The sequence below is a fragment of the Schistocerca nitens genome, chromosome 9, assembly GCF_023898315.1.
Source record: "Schistocerca nitens isolate TAMUIC-IGC-003100 chromosome 9, iqSchNite1.1, whole genome shotgun sequence".
NCBI classification, from domain to species: Eukaryota; Metazoa; Arthropoda; class Insecta; order Orthoptera; family Acrididae; genus Schistocerca; species Schistocerca nitens.
This window is the reverse complement of record NC_064622.1, coordinates 92,534,744-92,547,985: the sequence shown is the minus strand read 5'-3', so window position 1 is coordinate 92,547,985 and position 13,242 is coordinate 92,534,744. Positions and strand designations below refer to the sequence as shown.

General features: G+C 41.4%; 1 protein-coding gene across 1 annotated transcript in view; it reads left to right on the top strand.

Annotated features, from left to right (window-relative positions):
- The window catches only part of LOC126204034 (uncharacterized), a 128,931-nt gene that overhangs the window by 44,130 nt on the left and 71,559 nt on the right, over positions 1-13,242 (top strand). Inside the window, exon 4 of the mRNA XM_049938460.1 lies at positions 2,750-2,884. Within this exon, the coding sequence (XP_049794417.1) occupies positions 2,750-2,884 (135 nt within the window). The remainder of the gene's footprint in view (positions 1-2,749; positions 2,885-13,242) is intronic.

Sequence of the window (13,242 nt, the reverse complement as noted above, 5' to 3'; positions counted from 1 at the left end):
GTGTTAACCCATTCTTCATACTCACCCTTCAGTGCGACACATTTTTCCCAACGCTATATGAGTTGATGGAGACCTTGGTTGAAGATGTATGCACTTTGGATGTTCAGGAACAGTCTACATAAGCTACCATCTACACGTCACTCAGGAACTGCGTAACATTCAGTTGTTTGTTCACCCGAAAAAAGGGGAAGTGGTTACTGGGTGCCATTTTAGGTTAAAGCTGGGAGTGAAGCTAAATTTGGTTCTCCAAAGAGGCAGGTTGTGTCATTGGGTCAGGTTTCCTTAAACTTCGTCCGGAAATTTTCGTAGTGTGCCCCTGAGACGATTTGCCCGGCACGAACACAGTCTGACAATAGTACCTCACGGCACTCCCAAAAACCACTCAGGATCACCTTGCCTTTTCCGCGAATGTGAATCAACATGTTTCCACCTGTTTTCTTCCTTTTTCTCTTCGGCGCCAAAGTGATACACACACCACTCTTGTGTGGTGATTAGGTCGCTGTACCCATTATCTGGACAAGGCTGACAGAGGTGCAACATTTCCGGTGTGGACAGCTGTGGACACAAGTTGGCACCGACCTTTTTTTGTTCAAAATTTCCTGCACGTTATCTGAGACAGACCGATGACTCATTTACAGTTTTTCGACCACGACCTTGATTGATATACTTCGATCTTTGAACATCAAGGCCTCCTCTCTGAAACCCTGTTTGTTCAAAGAGATATGCCCTGCCACTTCGTTCCAAGGCATACATACTTGTTTGACCAGTCTGGAAACGTGTGCGCAACCGTACCACTGTGTCTCATATCATAGGCGAGGTGGCCGTAAATTTCCGCCAACTCAGTATGGATTGTTGCAGCGTTTTTCTCTTTCTCGTTCAAATACAGAAAACCATTCACTGTGCCGTTATGTTTTCACTGTTCTAGGGGCGAGCCACGGTATTATGGCGTGGCAGTTTCAATGTGTTGCAGGATTATAGACATATGCATACAAATAAATAGAAAATAAATCAAGTACCTTTATTTCTTCGAGGTGATAACTGAAACGTGGTAAGTATCCTTAGTATTAGGACCATGAAAATCTTGTTCTACGCATCTGGATGCTTACCTGTGAGCCCGAGGCCCACCGAACTTTGGCTGGGGTGAGGAAGCACGCTTCTGACGTTTGAGCGAAGTACAGCTATTGACATGGTACACACGTACCGTTTATTTTACATTTTATGCGAGTCTTTTGCCCTTTTGGGCGTTCTGAATTAATGCCTCTTTAGGCAGTTTGTAGTTTTAATGTGTTCCGAAGAAGGCGTGGCTATCCGTATCGAAACCTAGGTCAACATCCAGTTTCAACTTGCAATCAATGCGGATTCTTTAAAATCATTACATTCTTTTTTGAATCGTCAGTTTTCTCGCTGGTTTGATGAGGCCTGCCACGAATTACTCTCCTGTGCCACCCTCCTGATATCAGAGTAGCACTTGTCACTTACGTCCTCAATTATTTGCTGGAAGTATTCCAATCTCTGTCTTCCTCTACAGTTTTTGCTCTCTACAGCTCTCTCTAGTACCATGGAAGTCATTCCCGTGTCTTAACAGATATCCAATCATCCTGTTTCTTCCCCTTGTCATTGTTTTCCGCGTATTTCTTTCCTACGCGATTCTACGCAGAACCCCCTCATTGCTTACCTTATCAGTCCACCTAATTTTCAACATCCATGTATAGCACCCCATCTCAAATGCGTCGATTCTCTTCTGCTTCGGTTTTACCGAAGTCCATGTTTCACTACCATACTGTGCTGTGCTCCAAAGTTTTGGTAACAGAAGAAACTCGGATGGGACCAAGTCAGGACAGTATTGAGGATGATCCTTGACAGTGAACACAAGGTGTCGGATTTCTGCACATGTCTCTGTGCTCAGGTGTGGTCCGGGACTGTCGTGCTGAAGGAGAGTGCTCTGTGTGCAGACAGAATCTTACGCGTTTAGAAATTCGATTACAGCACCCTGTTTCTCACGCACCGGCATTTATGCTACACACCGCCATGTTAACGCGCTACAATACGGAGCTGTGTGGCGGCAGAGGGTTGCAACTAGCGTCAGTGAAGTAGGGAAGTCGACTGAGAAATGTTCGTGACATGCAGTACCCCAACCGACATTGAGAAAGGAATAAAAAATTCGAAGAAATTATCTCCCAGCGCGCCTTCACACTAAATCGATTAGGGATGTTGAAAACTGCGACTGAGGTGAATCAAACGCAATTACACAGCATAACTGGGAAACTTAAACTATGTTTTGCAAAGTGATTTTTACACCAGGGTTATTCCATGGATTTAAATAACTGTAAGTAAAGCTTTCCAGTCGACGTTATGATCTCATTCCAGATACTTCGCAACATTCATTGCTGCACTATTTCGATTCTTACTGTCTTGCCACTGTTACCTACTGACTTCGAAAACGTTTTAAACAATCACTGAGCAATAGATATCATCTGATGATAATTCGCTAGATGAGCTGAAACTGGTAATCGTAAAGTAAAAGAAGTACACCATCATAAACGGTTAGTAGTTGCAATGATGCTTGAAACACCTTCACTACAGATATTTTATATTAATTTTTCTTTACATTTTTACAGTACAGGTAAGTTCCTTAGATAGACTGATTTTTGTTCGTATGAGGATTGTTCCATTACGTTGGCAGGACACTAACCCCGACGCCAGCTCACGACGTGTTCCTGCCTGAAAGCGGCGTGTTGCTGATTTTCAGGAACACATCAGCAGCGGCCCAGTTTGGTGGACCGGGTTTGCGAACCCGGGAGAATCTTCATGCAGGACTGCAACACCTGCCAGTGCAACACCCAAGGAACCGCAGCTATCTGCACGCAGAAGGTGTGCTACGAGAGTGAGTATCCACGGCCTGTGTCTCCGGGAATAAGAAAAGGACCGGCTTTGTGACCGAGCGGTTCTAGGCGCTTCAGTCTGGGACCGCGAAACTGCTACGGTCGCAGGTTTCGAAACCTGCCTCGGGCATGGATGTGTGTGATATCCTTAGGTTAGTTAAGTAGTTCTAAGTTCTAGGGGACTGATGACCTCAGATGTTAAGTCCCATAGTGCTCAGAGCCATTTCAATAAGTAAAGGCAAAAATTACTCCGAAAGACAGATGCTCTCTAATTCAACGACACGAACACAAAGTGACACCCATTTCCACAGCTATGGTGTAGGCCGTATGCGCAACGTTAGTAGACCGTTCCGTGCCATTTTAACGATAGGTCTGTCGACATTGGCATTCTCCTGCCTCGGGACACTTTCGGAACCTGCTTGACCCGAACTATTTGAAACAGTTAACGCAGAACAGGGAACAAACTATCATAAAGCGGTTACAACAACGGTGATTTCAGCCGTAAATAGAAATAGTAATAATGGTAGGAAGAATTTCCTGTTTAGCAAAAGTGACAAAAAGCAGATTTCAGAGTACTTGACGGCTCAACACAAAAGTTTTAAGTACAGACAGTGTTGAGGATCAGTGGACAAAGTTCAAAACCATCGTACAATATGCATTAGATGAGTATGTGCCAAGCAAGATCGTAAGAGATGGAAAAGAGCCACCGTGGTAAAACAACCGAGTTATAAAACTGCTACGGAAGCAAAGGGAACGTCACAGCAAACATAAACATAGCCAAAGCCTTGCAGACAAACAAAAATTACACGAAGCGAAATGTAGTGTGAGGAGGGTTATGGGAGAGGCGTTGAACGAATTTTTAAAGTAAAGTTCTGTGTACTGACTTGGCAGAAAATCCTAAGAAATTTTGGTCTTATGTCAAAGCTGTAGGTGGATCAAAACAATATGTCCAGACACTCTGTGACCATCACTTCACAGAATGTGCTCGCCAACGCCATTCGTCACCACTGACCTCTCTAGTGGTTCCGCATGAAGCTCATAGATTTTGCTTCCAACAGTTGACAAGTCATATAACTACGATTTCCTCATTAACGAGTGTTGTAGGGGCACGGAGAAAATCCCGATGATCGTTATGTAGGTTGTTCTGCCCTTGCGCTATTTAGTGTTATTTCAATAGCGGTTATGGGCAGGTTCAACCGCCTTTTTCAAGGTAACGATGTAACCTGATACCAAACGCCTCTATGTTAACTGCGTTTGCTACATTCAAGAAAATGTTCAAATGTGTCTAAAATCTTATGGGAATTAACTGATAAGGTCATCAGTCCCTAAGCTTACACTCTACTTAAACTAAATTATCCTAAGGACAAACACACACCCACCCATGCCCGAGGGAGGACTCGAACCTCCGCCGGGACCAGCCGGACAGTCCATGACTGCAGCGCCTGAGATCGCTCGGCTAATCCCGCGCGGTGCTAAATTCAAGGTCGCTATGTAATCTGATACTTGTAATAACCTTCCACGCACGCCTCTATGGCAATTATTGGACAAAAAATAGCAAGAAAATTAATAACATCATCTCTGCCTTCCACCCACGAATCCAGGATAAAAGAATGACTTAAAAATGCAGGAAACCAAGTCCTCCTTCCCCCTCTCCATTTCCTCTAGCACAATCGTGTGAGACTCCTCATTTGAGGTGTGCATCATAGTGAAAGGATCATCAGAGAGATGAGCCACCTCCCCTAGGCCTAATAAAAAGAAACTGGCCAGTGTAATTTAAGTGCACTGCAGGACAAAGAAGAAAAAAGCAACTATGCACTACGAACGAATTATCCAAACGAGACTGAAATCGGAGATGTGATGTACAGACAAATGTTTCCTATTTCAGAAAAATAGATGATTTATTCAAGACAGATCCAGAAACTGATGACGTCAGTAATACGTTGGTTCACCTCTGGCGTCGCGCGAGCACTGTCACTGGCAAGGGCTGACGGAGTTGTTGGATGTCCCCCGAGGGTCACAGTGGCGCCGAAGATCGTCAAAATCCTGAGATGGCAGATGGGCCGTACCAATAATGCTGCAAACGTTCTCAATTGGAGACAGATCTGGCGACCTAGGTGGCCAAGGTAGGGTTTCGCATGCACGAAGACAAGTAGCAGAAACTCTCGCCGTGTGCAGGCGGCCGTTATCTTGCTGAAATGTAAGCACATGATGGTTTGTCATGAAGAGCAACAGAACAGGGCATAGAATGTCGTTGATTTACCGCTGTGCTGTAGGTTTCCACCGAAGACAATGAGGGTCTTGCTATGAACCCAGACCATCATTCCTGATAGTCGGGTCGTATGGAAGAGAGTAGTTAGGTTGGTTTCCCACTGCTCCCTGGGGCATCTCCAGAACAGTCTTCTGCCTGGACTCTCATTGCCTCGAGTAGCATTGTCTTCACTAATGAGTTTCCATTCGAACTGGGGCTCGATGACCAGCGAAGACATGTCTGGAGTCGCACTGGACAACGTCGGGATACCAGCCTGAATGTCGGTATCTACATCTACATCTACATTTCGCAAACCACCCAACGGTTTGTGGCGGAGGGCACTTTAGGTGCCACTGTCATTACCACCCTTTCCTGTTCCAGTCGCGTATGGTTCGCGGGAAGAACGGTTGCCGGAAAGCCTCCGTGCTCGCTCGAATCTCTCCAATTTTACATTCATGATCTCCTCTGGAGGTATAAGTAGGGGGAAGCAATATATTCGATACCTCATCCAGAAACGCACCCTCTCGAAACCTGGACAGCAAGCTACACCGCGATGAAGACCGCCTCTCTTGCAGAGTCTGCCACTTGAGTTTGCTAAACATCTCCGTAACGCTATCACGCTTACCAAATAACCCTGTGACGAAACGCGCCTCTCTTCATTGGATCTTCTCTATCTCCTCTGTCAACCCGACGTGGTACGAATCCCATACTGATGAGCAATACTCAAGTATAGGTCGAACGAGTGTTTTGTAAGCCACCTCCTTTGCTGATGGACTACATTTTCTAAGGACTCTCCCAATGAATCTCAACCTGGCACCCGCCTTACCAACAATTAATTCTATATGATCATTACACTTCAAATCATTCCATACGCATACTCCCAGATATTTTACAGAAGTAACTGCCAGTGTTTGTTCCGCTATCATATAATCATACAATGAAGGATCCTTCTTTCTATGTATTCGCAATACATTACATTTATCTATGTTAAGGGTCAGTTGCCACTCCCTGCACCAAGTGCCTATCCGCTGCAGATCTTCCTGCATTTCGCTGCAATTTTCTAATGCTGCAACTTATCTATATACTACAGCATCGTCCGCGAAAAGCCGCATGGAACTTCCGACACTATCTACTAGGTCATTTACATATATTGTGAAAAGCAATGGTCCCATAACACTTCCCTGTGGCACGCCAGAGGTTACTTTAACGTCTGTAGACGTCTCTCTATTGAGAACAACATGCTGTGTTCTGTTTGCTAAAAACTCTTCATTCCAGCCACAAAGCTGGTCTGATATTCCGTAGGCTCTTACTTTGTTTATCAGGTGACAGTGCAGAACTGTATCGAACGCCTTCCGGAAGTCGAGGAAAATGGCATCTATCTGGGAGCCGATATCTAATATTTTCTGGGTCTCATGAACAAATAAAGCGAGTTGGGTCTCACACGATCGCTGTTTCCGGAATCCATGTTGATTCCTACAGAGTAGATTCTAGGTTTCCATATCGCTCAGGAATACATCCAACAACTCTGGAAAATCAATGCTAAGCGGAATAAGGGCTTGCATAAGGACCAGAGGTGGACAAACGTATAATTGAATTTGTGAAGCTTTTTCTCTTGGATAAATCATCTAATTTTTCTGAAATTGTAATCGTTGGTTTGTCTGTACCTGCACATGACATCTACAGATTTCCGCCTCATAACAATATTTCTTTTGTGGTGCGTCATTTCTGTTTTGTCTTCGAGTGTGTTATCAACACCTTAAGTGTCATTAATATGTTTGTTGAAAATGATGTCATTTTCTGTAAGCACTCCTGCATATGTCCGACTGTCATTACTATGTACGATTTTGGTATAATATGCACATCTTCTGACCGATTTTTCCCACTCTTCACGAATGTCAACCAGAAACACATATAAATACTCTTATTTAAAAGTTTAACAGTTACCACAATATTCATTTAAACAAATAAACTATGGCTACATTACACTATAAGGATCTTGTCCCTGAATTATTATTGTGTGATGTCAAAGTACGTTAAAAACAATAAAATTATCTGCAAATACTTCAAAGTATGACTACCTCCTAATGGTGTTTATAATTTTGGGGTAAATTATTACATTATTTAACCAACTTTTTCCCACTTTTCGGGATCATCAACCAAAAACCCACCTAAATGCTAGCCTTTAAAAGTTTAATAAATAGCACGATGTGATAACGAATACAGCGATATCTCACGCAAACGGTTAGCACAGTGCGATATTTTAACAAATACACCAATTTCCATTTTAAACACTTATCATAGTGCGATATTTTATGAAATACACCAATGTCGTACGTTAAGCAACTAGCACGCAGAAACAAATGCGGTCTTGCTACTACCAAGTCGGCAAGCAGCTTGTCCCTACGTGACATCACTTTCATGCTACCTTAGAGGTTCTGACACTAAGACTGCAGCAGGAAATGGGAGTAGGAACGTTTCTACAGACAATAAACCGTTAAAATTACGCTGTAAACACTTTGGCTCTGGGGTGGAATGGCGGAGAAATGCGTTTGTTTATTTTTTTAACGAATCTTCCGTTATCGATTCCATAAATGCGCATGGCCTCTGCACTGTCCGTCTGCGCCTTAAGGTCAGGATCGCAGTCCTTCTACTGTAGTGTTAATTACGCTACTGCAGTGCGAACTAGACGAGCAGTGGCCAACGGCCTGCCATTTGACAGTTAGTGAGATGGAGAGACTGAGTGCGATGGAGAGAATGGTATCTTGGATGCTCTCTGCCACAATGACCAGCAACCATCAAAAAACCATCCACACGTGATAGAATGTCATCAGAGCTGTTGGAATAACCCAGACAGCATGTCCATTTTAACGTCGGACAATTCCACCTTAGGTTAAGGCAAACTGCTTTCAGATACCCAAGAAAATCTAGGGATTTGGCTGCTTAAAATTCAGCTGAAAGCTGCACAAAAATTACTGACTTAGCTAAGGTGGTATTCATTTTGGTTACAGTAACGTTTCATAGCGAAAGTCAAAATATTATGTTTCATAACGAATGTCAAAGAAACGTGTTCATTTTTGAGAATGTACTAAACCGGTGACCAATTTTGCACAGTGTGATTCCTAATTTAGGATAGGGTTGTTTCATAACGAAAATTTAAGACTTCAGACCTTTAGGAATTTTTTGTTGTTGCAGAAACTAATTCTGAGAAAATCCCAGTTTTCTTACAATAATGATACACTTGCCACTACATTAAAAATTGAAACATTACAGATGCTTTTAAGAGCTCCATTTGTTCATTTCTAATGGCTTGCTTGCCTTCTTCATATTTTGCTCAGTCCAACCCATTCTTTTCTCCCCACGCATCTCCTAAACGGTAACAAAATGCAAAAATCTTTAAAGTGGACGGCTTCTCTAATAGTCGATGATACCTAACAGTATCCGAAATCAGACGTCTCTACCACTTGGCAAACGTGACCACGCTACCAAAAGATGTATCAATTATTGTATTTAAAAACTACTCACAAGTTTCGTTAAATGTGATACACCACTAATAAATAAGACTAAAATATCAAATTACTTACCCTACTGCTTTGATGCTTAGGTTTTGTCTTCAGAACCTTACTTTCGAAATCAACGTATTGAGAAACAGACAACTGCGAGCACAGAATACAAATGATGCACTTGACACTAAAATGGCGAAAAAACAAAGAGTTGAGCTAGTTTCCTCATTGTTAGCACTGTCCAGGGAGCAAATATCCATCTCTCCGGAATTAGGTCACCAACCGAAAATGAGGTGCTTTACGCTAAATGGATTTCTTCTTTTTCGTCGAAATGTTTTCCAGCCCTTCATTGTCAGTTTTTCCCAATATGCTGTTTGATGGCACTGTATTACTACTGTGTATTGTAAATGTCAGATTCGCCATGACACCTTGTCAGTAGAACGACTGGTCTTTCCTGTATTAAAGTACAAAAGTACAGATACGCGGCATCATTTATGTCATATATCCAGTGCTTACATTAATATCCCGTACCTTCTGCCACAAACAGCAACTACTCCCAGTGTATAATGAATTTTTCAAGCGTATCTGTCTAATCAATGTAATATTGCTACAGTAAAACATATGGATCCAGCCAGTGAATTATAACTGATATGTTACGGACAGTTTGCGTGGTGACAGAATGAGTTATATTTCCTTGTTATACATCCCAGCACAGCATCAAGTCACAGCTTGCTTAGTCAAGTGTATATGTTGACTCTGGATTGCAAAATCGGCCTTCCAGAGTTTTGTACCTAAAAGCGAATTGCAGAGGATGTATGACTGCTACAGGGATCTTGATGCAGGTAAATACAATGTACTGTAAATAAAAAATACAAAGGTGAAGAGACCACTATTCTTCTATGACATTACTGATGATAACTCATTGATAAACAACAACCTTGTCTTACACCTCTTCCCAGTTCCATTTCTTTACTCAACACACCTCCTATTCTTACTCTTGCTCTCTGCTTCAAATATAAATTTCTAACTAGCCGTCTATCCTTCCAGTCAACTCCTTGTTTCCTTACGATTTCCATCAGTTTGTCCCATCTGACACAGTCAAAAGCCTTCTGAAGATCAATGAAAACAACATACACCTTCCTTTTCTTCTCCATGTACCTCTGTCAGAAGGAAATTATTAATGAAAGTTTTGACAGAAGGGGAGGAGTTTCTATAGGGGGTCCGAGAGAATGTATAAGATTTGCAGACGACATGGTTGTGACGGCAGAGAGAGCAAGAGAGATGGAACAAACGTTAGATGATCTAAACACAAAATTAAAAGAATATGGAATGAAGATTAACAAGAAGAAAACGAATAGCATGGTAACTGGAGGAAAGGCGAGGAAATGCCGTATGGAAATAGGGGGAGAGGAAATAGAGCAAGTGAATAACTTCAATTACTTGGGAAGAATAATAATGGATGATATGTATTGCTCAACAGAAATTAGAAAAAGAATTGTAATGGCAAAAGAAGGATTCAAGAGGAAACAGAAATTACTTTGTGAACCACTAAACAAATATCTGAGGAAAAGACGAGCAAAATGTTACATCTGGAGCGTTACACTGTATGGTGCGGAGACCTGGACGTTGAGGAAGGAAGATGAAAGAAGACTGGAGGCACTAGAGATGTGGATATGGAGAAAAATGGAAAAAGTGAAATGGGAAGGTCGAGTAAGGAATGAAGAAGTATTAAGAAGAGTTGGAGAAGAAAGAAACATGCTGAAAGTCATCAGAAAGACAAAGCGGAACTGGACTGGACATTGTTTGAGGAGAGACTGTTTATTAAAGGAAGGAATAGAGGGAATGGTGCAGGGAAAAAGAGGAAGAGGAAAAAGAAGATATCAAATGCTGGACAATATCAAAGGAGACAAATATTCAGAAATGAAAAGACTGGCTATGGACAGACAAAAGTGGAAGAGGTTTAACCCATGACAAGACCTGCTGTAAGGCAGAATACCACACTACTACTCATTGATAGTTTCTGCTGGGACTTTGCTAGTCATGTTGCACATGCACAGACCACTTCCCTCTACTCATATCCAAATACCTCTCTATTAACGGACTTCTCGTGGTTTTTTCACTATTAACGCCAGTGTGGGATTCATAGGCATTTCGTTTTATAGAATCATTTCACTCTAGATTGTTCAGATGGTTACTTCTAAATATTCGGAGATTTCAGATACATATGTCTTCACAGCTCATAGGTCTTGGGAAAGTATATCACTGGAATCAGAATCCAGGTAAGGATAATTTGACAAATTACATTCCACAGCCATGAAGCCACTTGAGGAAAGAGCACATAGTGCATGTCAACAACTTTTGTGCCTATGCTCTTATGTATGGAACTTGAGTTTTAGCACTTTAGCAAAGAAATAGATGCCAACCAGTTTACGCTGCAGTAGACCACTCAACTTTCTTGTATCGCTATTCCCCCATTCCACCCCAACCCCCCAAATGTGGTGACGTAAATTATAATTCAGACTCGAACTGCTGCAACATGTGCTATACATAATTATGTCTCACATTAAAGCCAGAGAAATACGTTTACCTGGATTCAGGACGTTATTCTCCATAATATCATAAAATGGAGATATTGCCGCATTAGGACTGGTTCCTTCAAACAATGATATCTCACAGGTCTAAGGACAAACAGCAAAGGATTTCGAGAACATAAAGAACATGTACCACCAATGTCATTCTAAAGATTTTTTCCACTGAGTAAGGTGATATGCATGGAAAAGTTTATCTTCCAGACAATCAGGACCAAGAAGAGGTTATTAAACTATGTTCTGTCTGCATAGAGATTTAAATTACTAAGTAAAAATTTAGTTCACACATTCGATCCCATTGTTTTACTGGAATACTCGCTATTCGTTGTAAACAAACTGCATTTCAAAATTAGAAGGATGTAAAGTGGGGCTGTACATGATTTAGGAGGTGCATTTCAATAATGGATGGAGGCAGCAGCACACAATGTTATTCCACAATGATGAAAGGAGTGTTAGTGGGACTTGTGCTCTGAGGATTCCATACAAACTCAGTTATGTATGTAAATAATTCGTCTCTAGGTTTTGAAGAGTGAGTTTGTGAGTATCAAAATAAGTGACGTAAATGGCCGTATCTTTTGACTGCGTAGACTTAGAAACTTAAATTTTTTGCACTGTCAGGAAACCATAGACCTTAATGTTTGACAAAAATTTCAACTTTTCCTAAGAAAAAGGGGTCTTAATAGGCGGCTATATCTTTTGATTGCAATAACACAGAAACGTAAGTTACGTACAGCGTCAAATGACCGTAGACGTTAATATTTGACATAGATTTCAGCTTCATACTTTTATCCGTTCCTACATTTGACATAAATTTCAGCTTCATACTTTCATCCGTTCGTTAGAAAAAGGGGTCTTAAAAGATGTACACACAGATAGATGAACACCAACTAGTCAAAGAAATGTTTGTTATGTGACATAATTACAAATTAACAATTTTCAGTCTATGTCGTTCAGTTGCACAGTGACACCTTCCTTTCTGTCAAATTTCACGGTTCTAGGTCGTTGGAAAGTGCCCTACTGGTTCTGATAAATGAATTTATGAGTATCAAAACTTATGACATAAACGACCGTATCTTTTGATTACATTGAATTAGGAGCTTAGATGTTTTTGCGTCGCCAAGGGACTATGGGCCTTAGTAGCTGTCATAAGTATATAGTTGATACTACCCGTTCCAGAAAAAAGTGGTTTTGACAGATGGCCAGATAGACGGACAGACAACAAAGTGATCCTATGGTTTCCATTTTTACTGAGTGAGGTATCGAAACAAAAAATGAGCTGACAGTCCTATTTTAGACTATATCTTACGGTAAATCTATGTTGTGCATCCGATTCCGCTACTGTGTTGGAGTACTAGCTCTAAGTCTTAAAAAGAAAGCGTTTCAAAACTAGGAGGGAAGACGTTGGTTATGAACTGCTATATGTCTTAGAATACTGCGCTTTAATGGAATATTTCGTAATGGTTGCGCCAGTATCAAACATAAATATTGTACTAAAATGATAGCTGACAGACGTACATAATGCAACTTTGAGGATGTGTAAAAACGATCTTTGTTTACACAGTCCCCAACACGGAAGACATAGATATCATACGTAAATTCTCTACTAATGCAGGGAAACATATTATTCTCAGTCCAGCGCGTGGTTAAAATTTACACACCAGATTCAAAATTGTCTTTCTTTTTTTTTTTTGGGGGGGGGGAGGGGGGAGGATGTGTTGTAAAGGTACACGAAAGTAGAACTATTTCTGTTCTAGTGTAAACTGGTAAGTCGGGCAGGTAGGTTAGAAAATTTAAAAAGGGAAATGGATACGTTAAAGTTAGATGTAGTGGGAATTAGTGAAGTTCGGTAGCAGGAGGAACAAGACTTATGGTCAGGTGAATACAGAGTTATAAATACAAAATCTAATAGGGGTAAAGTAGGAGTAGGTTTAATAATGAATAAAAAATAGGAATGCGGGCAAGCTACTACAAACAGCATAGTGAACGCATTATTGTGGCCAAGATAGATACGAAGCCCACGCCTA